At 36.1% G+C, this 20,022-nt stretch overlaps 1 protein-coding gene across 2 annotated transcripts in view; it reads left to right on the top strand.

Annotated features, from left to right (window-relative positions):
* Positions 1–3,580: 3,580 nt before the first annotated feature.
* LOC106177909 (dynein axonemal heavy chain 5) overlaps positions 3,581–20,022 on the top strand; it is a 40,982-nt gene continuing 24,540 nt past the window's right edge. The window contains exons 1-30 of one of the 2 annotated variants that reach the window (XM_013560854.2): positions 3,581–3,865; positions 5,500–5,561; positions 6,114–6,209; positions 7,595–7,627; positions 7,843–7,905; positions 8,060–8,128; positions 8,359–8,451; positions 8,644–8,820; positions 9,036–9,219; positions 9,577–9,742; positions 9,930–10,122; positions 10,575–10,756; positions 11,184–11,303; positions 11,493–11,694; positions 11,918–12,013; positions 12,165–12,428; positions 12,624–12,689; positions 12,849–13,078; positions 13,281–13,432; positions 13,682–13,889; positions 14,126–14,346; positions 14,630–14,889; positions 16,053–16,070; positions 16,673–16,879; positions 17,052–17,132; positions 17,367–17,771; positions 17,973–18,091; positions 18,313–18,612; positions 18,866–19,106; positions 19,436–19,562. In XM_013560854.2, coding sequence (XP_013416308.2) covers positions 3,754–3,865; positions 5,500–5,561; positions 6,114–6,209; positions 7,595–7,627; positions 7,843–7,905; positions 8,060–8,128; positions 8,359–8,451; positions 8,644–8,820; positions 9,036–9,219; positions 9,577–9,742; positions 9,930–10,122; positions 10,575–10,756; positions 11,184–11,303; positions 11,493–11,694; positions 11,918–12,013; positions 12,165–12,428; positions 12,624–12,689; positions 12,849–13,078; positions 13,281–13,432; positions 13,682–13,889; positions 14,126–14,346; positions 14,630–14,889; positions 16,053–16,070; positions 16,673–16,879; positions 17,052–17,132; positions 17,367–17,771; positions 17,973–18,091; positions 18,313–18,612; positions 18,866–19,106; positions 19,436–19,562 — 4,747 coding nt within the window. In that variant the 5' untranslated portion in view covers positions 3,581–3,753. The remainder of the gene's footprint in view (positions 3,866–5,499; positions 5,562–6,113; positions 6,210–7,594; positions 7,628–7,842; positions 7,906–8,059; positions 8,129–8,358; positions 8,452–8,643; positions 8,821–9,035; positions 9,220–9,576; positions 9,743–9,929; positions 10,123–10,574; positions 10,757–11,183; positions 11,304–11,492; positions 11,695–11,917; positions 12,014–12,164; positions 12,429–12,623; positions 12,690–12,848; positions 13,079–13,280; positions 13,433–13,681; positions 13,890–14,125; positions 14,347–14,629; positions 14,890–16,052; positions 16,071–16,672; positions 16,880–17,051; positions 17,133–17,366; positions 17,772–17,972; positions 18,092–18,312; positions 18,613–18,865; positions 19,107–19,435; positions 19,563–20,022) is intronic. The other variant, XM_087008573.1, reaches the window with a different exon arrangement.

The following is a 20,022-nucleotide window of genomic DNA, read 5'->3' as shown; positions in this document are numbered from 1 at the left end:
AGGTTTTTGTCCTCGTGTTGTCAGTGTTTTGCACGCTAACCTAACCAGAAAAGTCCAATATCAACAGACTCATTGAACAGAATTTGCTCTGTTTGGCTTCAAAATTATTCCTATTGTTACTCTGACTAAAGCGTTTCAATCTTTTTATATTTGCCATCGGTTACTCATCCGAACTGACATAATGGAATTAGAGGTTTGAAAAAGCTAGACTTGTCTCGAGGCGCTAGGTTTACCACTTGAGAGCAAAGTGATATTTCTAAGGGTTGTTGAAACCGGTTTTAGCGTAAAGTTTACACCTAAAGGGATTGGCCTTGCATTGCGTCTCATTCACCCCGCCATGCTATCTGCTTACAAACGAAGTAAAACAAAAATTCAATTTTAGTGATGGGTACTTAAGACCTGACATGTTGTCTACAGGGAGACAGATAACAGATAAGAAATTCAAGCGCCGGCAAGAGATTTACTGTGCAAAGTTAATAGATTATCGTGAAAGCCGACATGGAGGCCTATTTCTAGAGCATTGTCTGCTGAATATAGGCTCCAATAAACAAGATGTAAAGCCGATCAAAGGTGACTTTAGGTACAAATAGAGACACATGCCATTTCGTGCAAATAAAAAGAGTGTGGTGTAAAATACAGAGTAAATCCGTTACACCTTAAAGCATTGAGCGCCACCTTAGTCAAAATTTACGTTTAAAATAGATACAGGACATCCATTAACACCTATACGAATTTAATGTTTCCTTGCCCTAGGCTGGGCTGTTTCATCTTCTAAAATGACATTTGCATAAACATAATATACCCACTCCTAAAATCCCACGATTGAGGCGGATACCCCGAGAGGAGCGCTCTTTTATATCTCAGTGTCAGTGAGAATGGCCTTCAGAAAAGACAATATTTCACCACACCATGCGAATTTCAAAATTATACAGCAAATTTATAAATTATTTTCTGAATTATATAGGAGCATGCAAAAGATAAATATACATAAATGATTAAATGCTTGCAGTAAATCTTAATCATATTCAGTAATTAAAATCTAGGAAAAGCTTGAAGTAAAACATCAATGGGATCTTTTGGGTAAATCGTTTGCATATCACCTACATATTTTGTGCACACGTTAGCCAGGAGGAAGAAGAAGTTACCTCATATCATACCCATTGCCTGTGTCTGAAATGACCATTTCAGCAAGACGTAATTATGCTGTCCATCTGCAGTAAAATCACGTAGAATAGTGCACAACCAAAAAAATAACCCACAAGAATCTTTGAATTGAGACAATTTTATAAGAAAGAAAGATGCTAAAAAGTATTAAACTAAAGATTCACAGTCTTATTCATAGATAGTGAATTATGTAACCAACTCGATCAAAAAGATCTGAAATGACAGACATAATGATGCATTGCAACATCTTTTATATATACATTTCTACATATGTATCATCTTTTTAATACCTTGCTAAAAGGTATTGGGTCCATTAAGATAAGTATAGATCTACCTAAATTTTCTAACTCAGGGACTGCTTCATAAAGCCATGGGTTGTTTTTTATTTCTCTTTGAAGTCTATAGATATGGTTGTCATGCTAAGAATCGGCGAAGAATATCGTGTTTCAGAACATTAGAATAGGCGTGAATTGAGAACGTGAGAAAAACTGCTTGGCTGCAACATAATTGTCCTTTTTAGCTGTTTTTTTTTTTTTGGAAGTTGTCAAACTTATATGGAGATTTGTATAATGGGTGCATATACTTTAAAAGCTTACCACAGATTAATGACCGAACGGAATCAAACATAGAGAGATTGCGGTAAGTGTGGCAGGTTTCGCATCTAACACACCACTTCCAGTTGGTGATTTAAATTCAGGCAAGAGTGTGCTATTTTAACTAATACAATCAACATTATATTTCTGAGGCGATTTTTTGTTACATTTCACAAAGTGCACGGCACTGACTCATATTACACATTTTCTTAAGTCCATTCATTTCCAAAGTTAAGCCTTATACATCTGGACAGCACATCTTCCCACATTTTCATTTGATAGTTGCATGCAAGCATAATTTTGTAGTCGATAACTAAAAACCACATAAAAAGACTTTACAACACATCTCACTAATCTGCCATAAGCCAGAAAACGATCAAAATCGATATGGTGTTTTCAACGATTTTTTAAAAATCGCAATAAATAGGCCTCGGTCAATGTAATGACTTTATAACGGCCTATAGGCCTACTTACATTTAGGCCACATTGTATCAAGTAGACAGTCGAGCCTTTTTTTATTATAAACTGGTCAGAATAAAAACGTATTTCTGTTTATTAATTAAGATTTACGACTATCATTGTTCGCCTTAATAAATCACAGAAATCTCCTCGTTTCGGGTAGAAAAGATAGGGCCTACATAATAAACTTGTTCACTTGTCTGCTTTTTCTATCTACAGGTGAAGTGGACGTATTCTTTTTGTAATATTTCCTTCTAGCACATTAATTTTTCTTTAGGCCTAATATTTGATAATTTGGACAGAATTTTGGACAGAAAACGCATTTTGGGGCACAGGCCTGCTCTCTTTTCCATTAGTACAAAACAATGTCACAAAAGTCAGGTAGGCTATAACATATGATGGATAACAACGCAAGCGAAATGTCTCCAAATGTGGGTTCTGTAACGATATATGTTGTGACGGGCACCTGCTACTGACCTTACGCCAGGCAAGCACCGACGAACCAAAAGTAGGGAGTTTATTATTACGCAGACAAATCCCTGATTAAGATACACACCCTTTAAAAAGAGATTAAATTATGTTTACGATAAATCAATTCCGTGTGCCGCTATTTTATGACTCTGTGTGTTTTTTTCTCCCCCTTTTTCTTAATATTTATTCTATATTACTTTTCTTTTTTTTTTCATTTAAGAGCTCAATTCATCCAATGTTATGGCCGCGTCAATATTATGGTAGCGATGACCGAGTCATTTTATATTATTTTGACAAGACGATTTCCCAAAATATTTTTTTAGATTATAACAAAAATAAAAAAAAAAGAACACATATTAAAACCTTTAAAATGTTGAAATAAAACGAATGCAGTTTGTTATCGGTGTTGAAAAATATCGTACAAAGTTTCTCAAACGGAAAATTTTACTTCGATTGTGGAAGCCCCACTGTTAATTTAATAACGCTGCAAGTGAGATAGGCCCAAATAGCATGTTCAGCGAGCTTATCTACGGTAGTTCAAAGATCCATGTTGGTAAATACGCCAGTGCTATACTAACTGACCTGTTCGCGATACATTTACTTCGAACAACAAAGTCTAAAGAAATGGCATTCAGGTGAAAACCACTGGGGGCCTAAATGTGTATACGGCGTCATGGCAACTCCGACTTACTTACCTATCAGGAAAGCCTGCCGCAATACAAAATGCAATTTGTGAAGATTGATATTGGTCTGTAGGATGTTATCCAAGTATTTTAACATTGCAGGAGCTGCAGGATATGAAAAAGTATATTTTCAATTAAGTATTTTGACTAGTTTTGGGTCAAAGAACTCAAATGCACTGTTTTATTAAAACTACTTGTATTCACGCGCCCGCTCAAGAACTACTTTCCTAGAAGATGGCGAACTAATAGAAGTTCGCGTTGAGTGAACAGAAATTGATCGAATTCAGAACAATACACTGTTGCATAGGTGAATTATTAGCGGAAAAAGTCGAAGCCAGGAGCTTCGAAGTTTACTAGAATTTTGAAATCTTTATGCAGTAAAGATGGCTGACGTTGAGAACGCAACTGACGATACCCCGGGTGAGAAAGAGGCGAACAAGCCAGACAGTCCCAAGCCTGATACAGAAGTCGCCCCGCCGCTTATCTCCGTGAAAAGTAAGTAAACAGTTTATTTCTTTTTAAAGGGTGTGTATCTTAATCAGGGATTTGTCTGCGTAATAATAAACTCCCTACTTTTGATTCGTCGATCGGTGCTTATCTGGCGTAAAGTCAGTAGCAGGTGCCCGTCACATTATATAACGTTACATGCAGTTCCCACATTTGAGACATTTCGTTTGCGTTATTATCCATCATATATTATACCTGTCTCTTGTGACATTCACTGTCCTTAAATGCTGAAATATTGTTACAGTGATGTTATATTGTGAGGTAGGTGATCCCAGCTTAGGGCTCCTATTTCAACAACTTTTGATGAGCTGGTGTTTACATTAGTTCTGTCCTCTCTGGGACTTGTTTACTAATCTCCTTCAGTGTGTCTGAACTTCAGATCATGTAGAGTGTGCCAGCAAATTAACCCACAATTATACAGTGGCATTTTAGGATTTTATACAAGACAGTATAGTCATGTAAGCTTACCCTTCAGTACAGAATAGGATTCCTGGCCTCTCTGAAAGTATGAAATATTTTCCCCAAGAAAAAAGTATAATTTACCTGTTGTATTATAATCCCAACAGGTGAAAAATGTTTGAAATATTTAAATATGCTAATAGGTTAATTTTGTATAGACTGAGAAGTTTTAGAAAATTCTGAACATGTGAAATATACCAGTAACTATATAGTATAGAATTAAAAAGTGATGTCCACATTGGTGGGAAAGTGGCCAGATTAACGCGTGCAGTGCTGCAAAGAATTATAGTTGAGCTAATTTAACCACATATATTTTTATAGTTGTTTTTTATCAAGATCTGCCATCATAAGTAAGTCTTTTATGATATCATGCAAGTGCCATCAGCCTATTTTAGGATATCTCAGATGATGCACATGGTTAGAAACCAGTACATAGATCTGATGTACAGTATGTCATGTATCTCAACGCTTCATGACAATAAGACCCCATTCCCAGAGATTAGATTGATCTACTTTAGATCGACCTAACTCTGGGGGGGGGGGGGTTCACGCTAAATAGCTGTCCAAGCGGGCACGAAAGTTAATTACCCCCTTACAGCTTGTAGTAGGCAGGACGGATATTTAAGCCGGATTATCTGACAGTAATCTAGTGAGACTCCCTGCGGGGATAGATGGATCTAAAAGGTCTGGGATTACGCCCTAAGGCAGTACACATCTAATTTATAAACTTTGATGTATTGATAATCTTACAAAGCCTAGTTTCAAAATTTTACTTAAGTATTTTCTCATTTAGATTGAATCAGTTCATTTCTTATTAATGCAATTTATCAAAAGATGATATTGGTTCTAGGCGTGAAGGAATTAGTGTGAATCTGTGCTTACTTCAGTAGGTGGGACAATACTTTGTAGGGGGTGGGGGGGGGCATTCCCATATTCCTTCAGATGCTGAAATGGACATGTTGGTATTCTTTTTGTGTCACAATATATAATTATGTAAGGAAGTGCAGTTGATTGCGTTAAAATAATGTCATTATGTTTTCATGAAATCTTTGAGTGCTTTTTAGGAAAAAGACAAATAAAAAGTTTTAATGGGTTTCTGTCACAGACTGAACCAATTTTTGCTTGTGACAATTACTTTATAATACTATTTGTACTTATTGCAGAAGATGAAGAATCAAGCAAGGCACCTAAGAAGGGTGCAACAAAGGCACAGCCAGCAAAGGCGGTACGTAAAAATTAAGCAAATGACAGTTGTAACATGTATACAACAATATCTGATTTTTTAAAAGTATTGATGTATCTTTTGGTTAATATTATTATCAGTAAAAATATCATAATTGTCCCTTGTTTGGTTAAAAAATGTATCATTTTAAAAAGTCAGGAGGTGTTTTCACAGTTTTTTGTGTAAACAATACTAAATGGGAAGATATATAAATGTTGGCAAACAGTTCAAATATATCAACAGAGCAAACTGAAGTTGTGTTTGGCGTTAAGATGTTGATTCTAAGTCATTAAAATCATATTAATAATTATTAAGTTGCTGTGTACAGAGCCCATCTGTAAGCCAATCAGAAAACCATTCCAAGGCTTTTAAGTTCCAAGAAATCAATCGGACTATGTCCAAATGGCTGTGCACTAATGAACTGTATGGTTTAATCTTCTCTAAGACCTTCATTGGCTGCTATTCAGTGAAAATACATGGATTTTCTTTAACTTTTGCGAATTCTATGGAAAATGTTTGGTTTGTGAAAGTACACTCTTTTCATCTATGCTTTAGGTTACTGGGACCAAAAAGAGTGTTGTCATGTCCAGTGAAGCACTCAAAGAAATGCAGAAAAAGGCAAAAATCAATAAGGATGAAAGAAGACTGCAGGTAAGTCTTGTGTAAACTTCCAGTGAAGCTTGCTTGTAGGGCCATGACATTGTAAATGCAGTGGCAAAAAAAAACAAAAAAACTTTAGAGTACCCATATTTTCAAGTCATTTAAGAACAGAAATATAGCTGTGAATGGTTAGATATACTTTAAATGTAAATCTGATAAGAAAAGGATCAATCAATATGTAATCTAAAAAAAAGGATCGCTTGCATATTTTATGATATCTAAGTTTCATTTACATATAGAGAAGGTGAATAACATGAAAAGTGTTTGTGAGGCAGATTAAAATTCCAGTCAAAACACACACCTGTAACTTTAACATAAAACACGGTAAACAATGTGTTCTTACAAAACCATTACCGCATGCACAGAACACTACCTGTTTAATGTATACCAGTATTGTGTGCCCCATAGATCCTGCAGCAAAGTCGACAATAAAAGGAACATGAAAAGCTTTTTATGCTCTGTTGACAAACCATACAAGCATATTGTTATGAACGTAGCTTGTCAATATTTCTAAACACTTGTATTTAAACAATGATTTAAAGGATTTTTTCACCAAAATGTATTAGACCATGTGTTCTTTAAACCTTGCTTTTTAGACAGAATGTTAGAACTTTTTCCTTTAACACAGAGCTAATAAAAATGGAACAGTAGCTGTTTCTACCTGAGGGAAAATGAGGGTTAATTGGTATCAACTTCAAAGCGCAGTAAAGGTTTCCTGTGCACACACACTTATTTCCCCATAGGTGCTTTCAACTCTACTCCATTAAGACTGAGCAAGAAGTTATAATGAGATAACTTCTTGGACTGAGAGAGCTTTTATAAATGCAATAAGTTTCTCGATGTCCCACCCAGCTGTTTACATTTCTCCTTAATCTTTTGTACAGAAGCATTATAAAGATAAACTATGTCCCAATAAATAAGTACTAGTCAAAAGAGCTGGAAGATTTATGACTGTGTCAACATGTTGATCCAGAATGTACATTGAGCTGAAAGTAGAATAAAGTAGATTCGTCATGGAGAAGTTTTGTACCTGGTTGCAGAATGTTTATTCTTAAAAAAAAAAACACTTTCCAGTGCATTTCAGTTATATTTGGGTATGGGTATATAGATTGAAGCAATGTATATATATTGAAATTGTTCTTCTTAATAATTATTTTAAACTATTTGTCAGTACATAGTTGCAAGTGTGTGATGGCATTTGATGGAACATAGTAATTCCCTAGATTATTGATTTTCTCATTAGAGAATACAAAGGTTTCTCAGTAACAGAACTATTGACTGGGGGTTATTATGGTATTAATCTGAGGGAGATGTCATTACGAGTTGCTATGGACTAAAGGCATCAATATTTATATATTTATTTTTTTTATTTCCAGATGGATGCAAGATATCAGTACCTGATCCAGAGGGTATAAAACTTTTCTATGAAATCCTATTTCATAAGTCAACAGTACTTTGCCATTCAATTTAAGTCTAGTTAACCTGATGTTGAAAATTTTGTCAAATGTTTATCAATTTGATAAAAATGAGAGCTTGTAATGTTCTAAATTATAGTGTAAGCTGTCTTTGCAAAGTATTTTAAGCCTTTATGCATCTTGTAACCAAATTTTTCTTTTTCTTGTAGCTGTCAGATGCAATGGGGGCTTCTGTAACAGAAGTGGAAGACTTTATTTTAAGTGATGACAAGGTAAAGTGACTTTTAAAAAAATTGAATTGCTTTTTGTTAAACCATCTTGAATTTAAGTGTAAATGTAACTTTTCAAAGTACTGACATGTTTAACAGCATTTTCATCATTTTTGTCCCACTGCCAGTTACTATAGGTGCATACATTATTTTGCAGTTTGGAATGATAGAAAATTTCTTTGATCCCAATGGCCCAAGAAAGCTGATGTTCTTCCATCAAGAAGCGGTGAGTACATATATGTCTCTAAGTATGCTGTATAATCTCATTTGATATTACTGCATCAGTTTCACTTCCCTCAAATTTCTTTATTATTTAGAATAACATCAGTTATTGATTTTAAACAGAAGTGGTGGATTGTATTGTGACAAAGGGTTCAGACATTTAACATTTCAGAAAATATTGTTAAATGTGTGCAAAATTTTATGTTCTGTACCTAACATGTATTTCTATTACAGGTCCGTGATAATGTCTACTCCAGAACTGATGCTTCCAGTGTACATAACCCTAACCCTGTAAAAAAACTATTTATCACAACTGGAGAGACAGAGGTAAGTTTTTGTGAAATTTCTGTCTTTGATGACCAAGGAAAAAATTTTAACCTCTGATAGCACAAGAAATCTTTTTTATATAACTGGACAATACTTTATTTTCCACAGAAATTGCTTTTGTAATTGAATTATTTTTCACTGGATCCCTTGTCCTATAAAGATAACAAGGAATTGTATTTTGTGTATTTTCAGAGTCTTCAAGGCACTTGCTACTTCTTCCTAAAGTTGACAGTGGGAGGCAAAGGGATCACTGTACAGAATGTGGCCTCCGAGGTGTTCTTTGGATTCATGGATGGTTCTAAGGGAGTCCTCAGTGGCTTTGAAGGAATTATGGCCAAAGTGTTGGTCCCAGCTATAAAATCATTGGATGTAAGTTCACCAGTTTTTATTTTTTTACACTGAGTATAAGTAAAAGGATTGGCTTGCACTGCAAGGGCATATATTTATCACACTATACCATTGTTTGTAAAATTTTGAAAATCTGTATGTTATTGTGTGATGACTGTGATGTTTGTTTTAAAGCCCTATCTTGAAATGTATTATATTTGAGGCTTGCATTGTTAGAAAAATATTTTGTCTTGCAGAGCTGGGGTTCCTTGAATGACAGCAGCAATGCTCAGGTGGCAGAATTCCTGGAACTCCTGGAAAAGTTTGTCAACAGCCTGTCTGGTGCCCGGGAAAGTATGGATGGCCAGGTTCATCTCTCAGAGGAGGGAGTTGGATATCAACTAGATGAGATGAAGACACCAGCAGACTTCCAAGCTGCAGGTAACTATACTTGAAGCTTTAAGTTTTTGCCTTGTAGTCAAGATACATGATTATTATTAAAATAGTATAGAAGTAAATGGCAGTATCAGTGTTGTTTTGTAATGTAAGGTTAATTTGTAGGTTAACAGTGTTTTAGGAATTGGTGTGTGAATAGCCAAGTTTGACACTGTAAAAGATCAGCAGGCATAGATTAATATTTGAACATGTATGATAATTAGTGAAATTTAATTTTCCTCAGATATGAGTATTTCATAACAAGAATAAGAATCTAGAAAGTATCATGATAATTAGGTATGTGTACCTCTGATATTTTATTAAGAATAAGGCTGAAATGTTTTCTGTTTTCTTTTTTTCAAGCTAACAATGCTGATGCTGTTGAGAAGCTGGAGGAGCTGTTGATGAACTGGGCGAAGCAGATTGACCAAGTTCTCACAGAGAGTGAGCAGATGAGACGTGAGGCAGACGACATTGGTCCTACTGCTGAGTTGGCTTACTGGAAAAGTAGGACAGCCAAGTTTAACAAGTACGTCTGAAAATTTTTTTGATGTCGGATCAAAATGCTTGAAAGAGTTTTGTGATAATTTTGTCTTATAGATTATGTTTAATTTTCTTTGTTTGCTATTATTTTATTGGCCAAGGAATCATTGGAAGTTTTTGAAAGATTATTTTGCATTTCTGTTAATATTGTACAATTTTCCTTTATTTTTCAGCCTACTTGAAGAAATCAAGAGCCCCAAGTGTAAAGCAGTGGTTGGAGTCCTTAACTGTGCCAAGTCCAAGGCTTTGAAGCACTGGCGTGAACTTGACTCTCGCATCACAGATGCTGCCAATGAAGCGAAGGACAATGTCAAGTACCTGTACACACTGGACAAGTTCTTTGGACCACTTATAAAATGCAGTCCGGTAAGAAGTGCTTTCATTCTACAGAAACCAGGTTAATATTGCTTGAGGCCCGAAACAATGCTTTGAAAGTGTAGAACCTCGAGTCATGGTAATGACATTTTAAACCTTTTCATTCATTGAAGTTTGCTCTAGATGTGGAGTTTCTCAAAGAGAAAATCAATAATGCCCACTCACTGTTTTCTAAGAATAAATATTTGAAGTGTTGTCTTGAAAGACTTGAGTACGTTCTTTTATGGAGTTAGCCCATTGCTAGGTACTTACGCTAGGTAACATTTGTTTGATAGTGGCATTGTCATTTATCTGGTAGCTACTGTCAAAAACAAATTGTCGAGTAGGACATGTTTGTATTTCTTACATTGAAATACTTGCCCTAATTTTAGCAAAGAACACCACATTTAACAACGAAAACAATAAAGAATTACCTCTTTCTTATTCTCTTGTTTTTTTTCTAGTCTGCAATGTGTGAGCTGGTGCCCAGTCTGATGAATGCTATCAGGATGATCTACAGCATCTCTGGCTACTATAACAGCTCTGAGAGGATGACCTCGCTGTTTGTGAAGGTCACCAATCAGATGATCACCACCTGCAAGGGATACATCATGAGGGGAAGCTCCAAAGTCTGGGACATCCCCAGGTAAATAGAAATGTGGGATACAGACATGGGAAAACAATTGATTTGTTGGTCGCAGATGGAATATAATCAAGGTCAAGTCAGTCCAGTTTTAAAGTTCAGACTGGCAGCTGTTTACTTGGAACTGATTGATTGTCTGTCTGAATGATTGGCAAGTCCATTATAGTGTGGGAACTTGCATAGTAAACTTTGATAATAAGTATAAATTATACTCATATATGAAGACCAGTGTTTTTCTTTCTTTTTTTGAAGTAGTAACCTGGGTTCCTGGGTTTGATTTTGACATCAGTAGACAAGCACATATATTGTATAAAGCTGAATGATATTAAAGGAAGAAAGATTAATAATTTAAGTGTTTTTAGTGTTTCTACATTATGTCCAGATTTTGATATATATGAAAAATGTCTAATATTTGGTTGTTTTTTTGTAGGCCTGAGTTACTTCAGTACCTCCAGGAATGTATCCATCTGAATGAAGCCTACCAGAGACACTTCCAGAAGACCAAGGAGAAGCTGAGAGAAAACCCTCATGAAAGGCAGTTTGAGTTCAGGTATTTATGGCCTTTTTAATACAGTATGTAATTTATAGCAGAAATCTGAATTTATGCAGTTTGTATTAATTATTTTGAAAACTTCATATAAGTTTGACAGTGCCTTATGCACTTTCTTTTTTCCATGTCTTTCATTCAGTCAAATATATCCCTTTGTAAAGATTGATCATTACAAATGTTTAATTACAGTGAGAACTACATCTTTGGCAAGTTTGACACTTTTTGCAAGCGTCTGGAGAAGATTGGTGACATGGTCAACACTATGGAGAACTTTGCTGGCCTTGGAGACATCAGGATTGAAGGCATCGAGACCCTGGCAGTGCGTTACAAGACCATTGTAGACTCCGCCAAGAAAAAGAGTTATGATATTCTTGACCACAGGAAGGGAGACGTGAGTTTCTGTTATATTTTAGAAACAGAATGAAGCATTTAACAACTAGAAAAAACATGACATAAAATTTTTGTATATTAAACATATTTGCACCATTATATTTCATATCAAACATTTTTTTGACATAATGAACAGGGCTTAATTTACAGAAATTTTGCATTATTTAATTGACTTTATGTTGAATTACTAGAAAAAAAAGTACATCATTAACTTTCTTCTTCAGTTCGATGCAGACTACTTGGAATTCAAAAACCAGATAGATGGTCTTCAGAATCAGCTGCAAAACTTCATGGATTCCTGGTTTGAAAGAAACTTGACTGTAAGTACCCTCATATAGTGGAGACATTAAAGCTGTTCATTACTTACATTCAGTTTGGAATGTGATAAACTGGTGATATCTGATTTTAGACTGGCTACACATTTTAGCTGTGAAGAGGTCTTGATTATTGAATCATGCTCGTCTTTTTCAGACTGATAAAGCTCTTGTCCTGCTGGGTAAATTTGAGAGGATAAAGGGTGCCAATCTTGACATGAATGAGAAGTACATGAAAGTGCTGATGAACTATGGCCGTGACTTGGAGAATGTGCGCAAGACCTACCAGAAGTTCAAGAACGAGCCCCCAGTGCCGCGCAACTTGCCACCAGTATCAGGGAAGATTGCATGGGCCAGACAGCTGTATCGTAAGATAGAGTACCCCATGAAGGTCTTCAAGAAAAGACCAGAAATTTTGAGGGTATGGATACAAATTCTGTTATGGTTACTGTCACTTATTCTTTCTCTTAAGTTGGCAGCTAGTATACTTAATTTAATGAAGTTTTTTTGACATAAGATATTTATACTAGTACATCTTTCAAAACTTACAATGATTTAGAGTTTTGTTAATTCAGAATATTTTGTTATGTGTGTGACTAATTTTTTTTCTTTTTAGAATAATGAAGCAAAGAAAGTCATCAGAAACTACAACAAAATGGCTGCAGTGTTGATGGAGTTTGAGGTATGCAAATAATATCAACAGAGAATTAGGAAAACTATATATTACAATAGCACTCATTAATTAGAGACTGTGAAATTGTAAGACCTTTCTTTTCAAAGTTAAAGTGAAACAGAATTCATCTAGTGGATTAAAACTCAGAACTTATCCTGTATTCTTCAGATGTTGTACCATCGTAGCTGGTATCGTGCCGTGGATGCAGCCAAGGCAGGCCTGGGCGCCTCCCTCCTGGTCCGCCATCCAGAGACCAAGGAGCTGTATGTAAACTTTGACCCTCAGATCTGTGAGCTGGTTCAGGAAGCCAAGTACCTCCAGAGGTTGAACCTAGAGATACCAGAGTCTGCCCTCAGACTGTGTATGAACATTGACAGGATCAACTCCAATCGTATTGCGTAAGTTATGATTAACAGCATTCTGATTTTTTAAAACTTTAAGCTTTACATGATTTAGTATTTGGTTTTATATAATTGTTATTGTTAACATGAGTGTCATTGTTTGGATTTAGAATTTCATCAATCTACTTCATTCAGAACTTGACTTTCCTCATTGCTCTGTGATTTTTCCCTAAGAAGATATTGACTTGTTTTCTTTCAGTTTGGAGGAAATGCTGCAGGAGTATGATGGTATAGTGGCTCGCATTCCACACATCTTGCTTCCCCTGATGCAGCCATTCAGAGACCAGGTGGGAGAGGCTCTGCTGCCTGGCCTCATGGCTCTCACATGGAACTCACTCAATTTGGAAGCCTGTAAGTATTTAGCAATTAGTGAATGGGTTTAATTGAGAACATATTAACTAGTGACCTTGTGTGAAAGTGGCAATTTTGATAAAAGTTGTAAAAATATACATGATTACAGCTGAATGCCCAGAAGACTATTTTTGTCTTACATCTGTATAAACTTGTCTGTGCTTTTTTTCTAACCAAGTATTACAATGATGTGAATATTGTTATAAGTGTGCCAGATTTCACATATACATCATTGTTGATGTCTTCTAGACCTGTCCAATGCCTACCGTTCCATGAGTGACCTGGAGAAGCTCGTGAAGCAGGTGTCTGACATCTTGGAGTGCCGTATTGAGGCTGTCCTGGCAGAGATGGGGTCAATCGCACTGTGTGACCTGCCTGAGGATGAACCCATTACTGTGGATGAATTCCTCAAACTGACTGGAGAGACTTGTGCTCAGGCTTCTGATACACTCATCAAGTAAGTAGCTTGATCTAAATTATTATTTTTTGGGGGGGTAAATTTGTTAGTTTTAGGAAAAAATGGGCATAATCTTAATGATTATTTTAAAAACCTCAGCTGATAATTAAAGCAAGATGTAATGAGGCATGACACCGGCTCAAGTTTATTCCTTTCAGCATTTCCATTAAATGGATGTAAAAAAAGTCTTGGTTTTCTGTTTTAAGTTTGCACATGATTACTTCTTCACATTCCAGGCAAAGTCAGCTTGTGGAATCATCAGTGAATGACCTGGTGGAGACCCTGAAGATGAATCTTGCCCCCAAGGACAGAGTTAACCTGTCCCCAGAGGAGAGCTATGCCTGCTCCTCTCCTGACCCCAAACACAAGAAGCAGCGCTGCCTGGAGTGCCAGCCTTGTTCTTACTACCAATTGCTCAACAATTTCACACAGAAGAACACTGATGCACTGATCAAGTGTGAGTTAAATAGATTGATAATAACTGTGTTTTGGTTATGATTACTTTGGTAAAAGTGATTCTCTGAACAGTTTATCAAATATTGCATATGTTTAATTCAAAATAGATATGAAGATAAGTATGCATCCAATGCATTGTGGATTAATATTTTATAGAATCTTTGATAATGAGAAAAAGTTATCAGTCACTTAAACTGACCTGTTTGATAAAATCAAGACTTAGAAATTGACCAACTACATGCACCCCTTAACATGGTATGTTATTATACATCTCTCACTTTCAGGCACTCGCTTAAGTCTTGACGCCATCAAGAAACGCCTGCAGATGAGCAACAAGTACAAGTCCAGTGAAGACAGCAAGGAGGAGGAGCGCCCCCCACTGTTCAAGGCAGACATCATTCTGGCCATCCCCAACGTGATGGTCCGCCCCACCATGGAGGACATGCAGACCAAGCTGAACAAGGCAGTGACCACCATTTTGGATATGTCCAAGGTGATCCCACAGTGGGAGCACATGAAGCTGCATCAGAGACTTCAACTGAAGGTAAGAGTGACTGAGATATTGATGTGTAGGACTACCTGTTACATTGTATGGTTTTGATATATATTCACTGCTGCTGTTAATGGATATGTTTTAATGTTTTCTGTATCAGGCTTCTTGATGACTTGTTTTATAAATACTTTTTCACCTTTCCTTTATATTCTAGATTTTTCTGAACTTTTTAAGGAAGTTTGATGTAGTACTTTCACTTCATTCAACATACTCACCAACAAGAAATATATTATTTTCATTTTGTTTTCCTTGAACTGCTAATGCAATTTAAACTACCCCATTTTCTGGTATATGATTATTTCCAATAAATGTTGTTTATTTTTTTTTTGTTCTTGCAAATCCATAAGCCATATTATTGAAAATATTGCATTAGCAGTGATAAGTAATGCGCAGCTTGTATGCAATCCTTGAAAATTTAAGTAATTTCCGTCTGCTTTGCACTTTATCTTATCTGTTTAATTGATTTTCCTTTTGTTGTGAGCATTTGAAAGGATTTATAAATCATTAAGAATGTTTTAAAGTATTACACTGAATATTCTTAACAAGATTTGTCTCAAAGACACAATTAAAAATTTGAAGTGAAATATTTCAGTTAGAAATGTGCAATTCAAATGTTGGGTGCTGTAACTACACTCAGTATTTTGAAGCATTCACTCTGGAGGTATTAAACTTTATAATGTTCCATGTAAAAAGTATTTTTATTCCCATGCAGCCAAAAATTCGCAAGGTTTGTCCAATCCCCTCTTTAAATATTCTTATCCCAGTGGAAAGACACTACTGTCTGTAACAAGAAACTATATGCCCTTTACCTATTCTACCTGTGCCCTGTACTTATATTTTTCTTGTCTCACCTGCAGTCTTGCACAGGTCATAATTGTGCCTTATTTTTGGCTGCCCTATAATTCTATAATTTTACGATATTTTTAAAAACACTGCCATATGTCAGCTTTGTACACCTGCCTTTGAACAGATGTTGTGCACTGTTTTACTATTGTTTTGACACCCCCCCCCCCATCACCAAACAACACCACCCACTGCTGACATGTTTCAGTAAATGTGTTTTATACACCTGAATTATATGTCAACATGTATACTGTAACAACACAGTAGCAGTTCCCCCCAATACCACTCATTTTATTTGTTTTGCCTTGCAGGCCATAATGGTACAAAACGTAAGAATCCAGGGTCTCCATGTTGTGTCAGCTCTGCTCTGCCTTCAGATCTTTATTGATATCATGATCTTTACTGAAATGTTGTCTGTTCCTAAGATAACCTTCCTTGCATGTACTAACAATATCCCTGCATTGTTGCTATTGTGATTGATATTTGCAGACTGTCCTAATTGCCATACGTGCATTACTTGTTGTATGGAAATGTTCTCCTTTTACTTAAAATGGAGGTGTTCTTGTTACTTTCTAAGTGGAGGCGGGTGACATTTCAGTTCTCATTTTGGTGTGTTGCTTGCATGCCTGTTAACTGTTAGGGTCTGGGTTCATAACACTGGGACATACACTGTCCCAATGAGCTTGTCAAACTATATGTTCTTATATATATATTTAAAAAAAACAAGTCACTTTGATCACAGGGCAGAAAATAAGAAGATATTATTTACTTTGTTTTGCGTAATTGTTAATAAATGTAGAGATAGAGAGTGTTGATTTTGATTAGCGCTTTTAGAACTCACTGTTGTTTTGTAGTTAAAGTAGCCTCATACCTTATATTGCATTTTATTAAAATTAATATATGCTATTAATCCACACTGCTTCATTTCTAGGAACTTGAAGCTGCAGTCTCAGATAAGGATGACAGTGATACCAAGGTGATTCCCCAGGCCGCGATGAAGCCACTCCACAAGTTGATCAGTGACCACAAGGATGTGGCCAAGATTGTGGTTCAGTTGCATAATATTGTCAGCACCTTCAAGACTGAGGTGCAAGAAGTGCTCAACAGCTTCACAAAATACTCTGAACTCTGGGCTACAGTAAGTTGTACTTATATTATAATGAAGGAAAAAATTGTAGTTGCAGATATACCTTTCTGTAATTTGAATTATAATATTTTATTAATTTATTTAGCTCAATTTAAATTTATATGGCTTGCTCTGTTGATCTAGTGTTGTGACTTAAAGTGTATTCTGTAACTTAAACTTTCAGGACCCTGAAGAAAAAGTCAAGGAGTTTGTGGCAAGTGACCCAGTTATGTCAGAATTTGAACAGCAGGTCAAATACTATGAGGTAATGCAGTGCTTTTAATAACTGAAATTTAAGTCCATGTATTTAGTCAAAGAATGTGAGACATTTCATTTATTAAACCAGAACACATTTACTAAGTAAAGAATTTCCTCAGCGTTATACATGTAAATCACTTGATGTTAGAAAATTTGAGAACAATATTTCTAACCTTTGCTGTTGATTCAAAAATTCATAAAAGTAACTGAACATACATATATCATACTACTTCACCTACAGCACCTGGAAATTGAAATTGAAGAAATCCAAGGTACTTACCGTGTTGGAGCTGTGATCTTCCTGACAGATCCCATCAAGCTGGCCTTGAAGTCTGAGACCAGTGCCTGGAAAGTGGCCTACGGCAAGAACCTCAATGTGAAGTGCGCTGGACAGATGGACGAGATCTTGGACTTCTTCGATAGGACCATGAAAGTTCTTCAGCGTCCATGCAAAGACCTGGATGACATCCGTGCCCACATGGCTGCCTTGACGGAGATGAGAGAGAACGAGATTCGTATTGATATGACTATCCTGCCCATTGAAGAGGCCTATGCCATGTTGAGCAGATACAATCTGTTCTTCAATGATGGCAATGCTGAGAGAGTGGATACTTTGTCCTATGGCTGGAAGAAGTTGAAGACGCAGGTATTGTAAAATTTTTGTTGAAGTTTGTGATATTGAAAAGAGGACTTGCTAAGTGATTGGTAATTCAAATATATATACATGATTTTCTGGTTCACACTTGTTAAAAACATTATAATACTCTCATGTATTTGGATATTATCTTATAAAACATAAGCATAGGCCCAAGTGACCATGTAACTATATAAATATTGAACATTTAAGGCCCTGGAGGTCCAGAATCATCTGCTGAAGATTCAACCAGAATACAAGGAGGATCTTCTTCACCGTGTTGAGGTCTTTATGCAGGATGTCAATACTTTCTATGCAGACTATGACACAAAGTAAGTTGGTGGAACCATTTTGATTCAGTATTATATTATACAATTTCATATCTTGAAATATATAAATGCATAAAAATTTGAACAGTTTTTGTTGAACTTAGTTGTTGGCATGGGCTTTTTCATATGTCATGTTGTTCTGGGTTTTACGCAACTCCATACTCCTCTCTTCAAAAAACAACAGCTAAGACTATTAATAACAAAATTAATGCTATCCATTTCAGAGGCCCAATGGTTCAAGGTATTGCACCAAGAGAAGCCTCAGACCGTCTGAACATCTACCAGGCCACATTTGATGAGCTGTGGCGCAAGTATCAGACCTATTCAGGTGGTGAGGAGCTGTTTGGCCTCTCTGTCACAGATTACCCTGATCTTCAGAGGATCCGTAAAGAGCTGAATCTCCTGCAGAAGCTGTACTCTTTGTACAACCTGGTACTGGAGCGCGTCAATGGATACTATGATATTGCCTGGGTGGAGATTGATATTGAAAAGATCAACAATGAGCTGCTTGATTTCCAGAACAAGTAAGTAACGAATAGCTTTATATGATGTACATAGTCTAAATGTATCTGATTCACTGATTCAATCTTTTGTGTGGACAATGCTAACCTGTATTTGTAATTGGTATATTAGTATTTTAAATAACAAAACATTTTTTCTTATTAAACAATACTCCTCTAGTCAATTATCCTAAAATCATTGTTTCTACTTCCAGATTCTCAACATTCTTAAGGTTATATCGTTAAAAAACTTAATCTTAATTTTATTGTATTTTAGATGCCGTAAGCTTCCAAAAGCACTGAAGGAATGGCAGGCATTTGAAGACCTGAGAAAGACCATTGATGACTTCAATGAGACATGTCCCCTGTTGGAGATGATGTCTAATAAAGCCATGATGAGTCGCCACTGGGATCGTATTGCCTCAGTGACAGGACACACCTTGGATGTTGATGCTGATAACTTCTTGTTGCGGAACTTGATGGAAGCGCCATTGCTGGCTAATAAAGAAGACATAGAGGTGAGGTGGAAAAAAAGAAAGGAAAGAAAAGAAAGGAAAGAAAGAATAAAACATTGTCTGTGTTTGATATAATTTAATTGAGGTTAGCTTCCAGTATTTGCCTAGCAAACTATTTTTGTTTCATATAAAAATTATTGGTATCTATGCAGTGGTCCTACTTTAAAGACAGAATTTTCATGGTTCCTTTGATGCTTGTATCTAAAAGAGTTTATTTCTTTACAGGGAGAGTGTTTAATGGAAAGAAGTTTGAAATTGAAATGCTTGCGCGTTAGATAACAATTGGCATGCATAAAATTAAGATAATTTCACATGTTGACTTATTCTTGTAGGATATTTGTATCTCTGCTGTGAAAGAGAAGGACATTGAAGCCAAACTGAAGCAGGTGGTCAATGACTGGAGTGGACAGAACTTCCAGTTTGCTAATTTCAAGGCCAGGGGAGAACTTCTGCTGAAAGGTATCGTACAGCTGTTCCAAACACTTTTATTTATTAGTTTTTCAAACAATCTTGTGAACATTTTATTTTTATGTACAGACACAGATGTGTCTGTACATATTGCCATCACCTGCGTCTGTCGTCGCCGTCGCCGTCGCCGTCGCCGATCATGTCGCCGTCGCCGTGCACTTTCAGCGTTAACACCATAAGTGGAAGACAGTTTTACTTTTTGGCTTTATATTTACAGAGCTGACTAATATTCATAAAACGCAGGTCAAGTTCGAAAATCAGCATGATCGGGCCATTTTAAGGGAAGTTATGCTGTTTTTTCACTTTTTTCAGCATATATGCAACACTGTTAACACATTTTAAGGAAAACCGTTAGGCCTGTTGTCATGAAACTCACAGGAGTAATCAATCTTACTAAAACGCAGATCAAGTTCGAAAATCGGCATGATCGGGCCACTGTTTTAGTAGTTAT

Source organism: Lingula anatina, chromosome 1 (assembly GCF_051362555.1).
Source record: "Lingula anatina isolate TDL-2025a chromosome 1, LinAna3.0, whole genome shotgun sequence".
Taxonomy (NCBI): domain Eukaryota; kingdom Metazoa; phylum Brachiopoda; class Lingulata; order Lingulida; family Lingulidae; genus Lingula; species Lingula anatina.
Note: the sequence above shows the minus strand (reverse complement) of the source record. Positions and strands in the feature narration are given on the sequence as shown.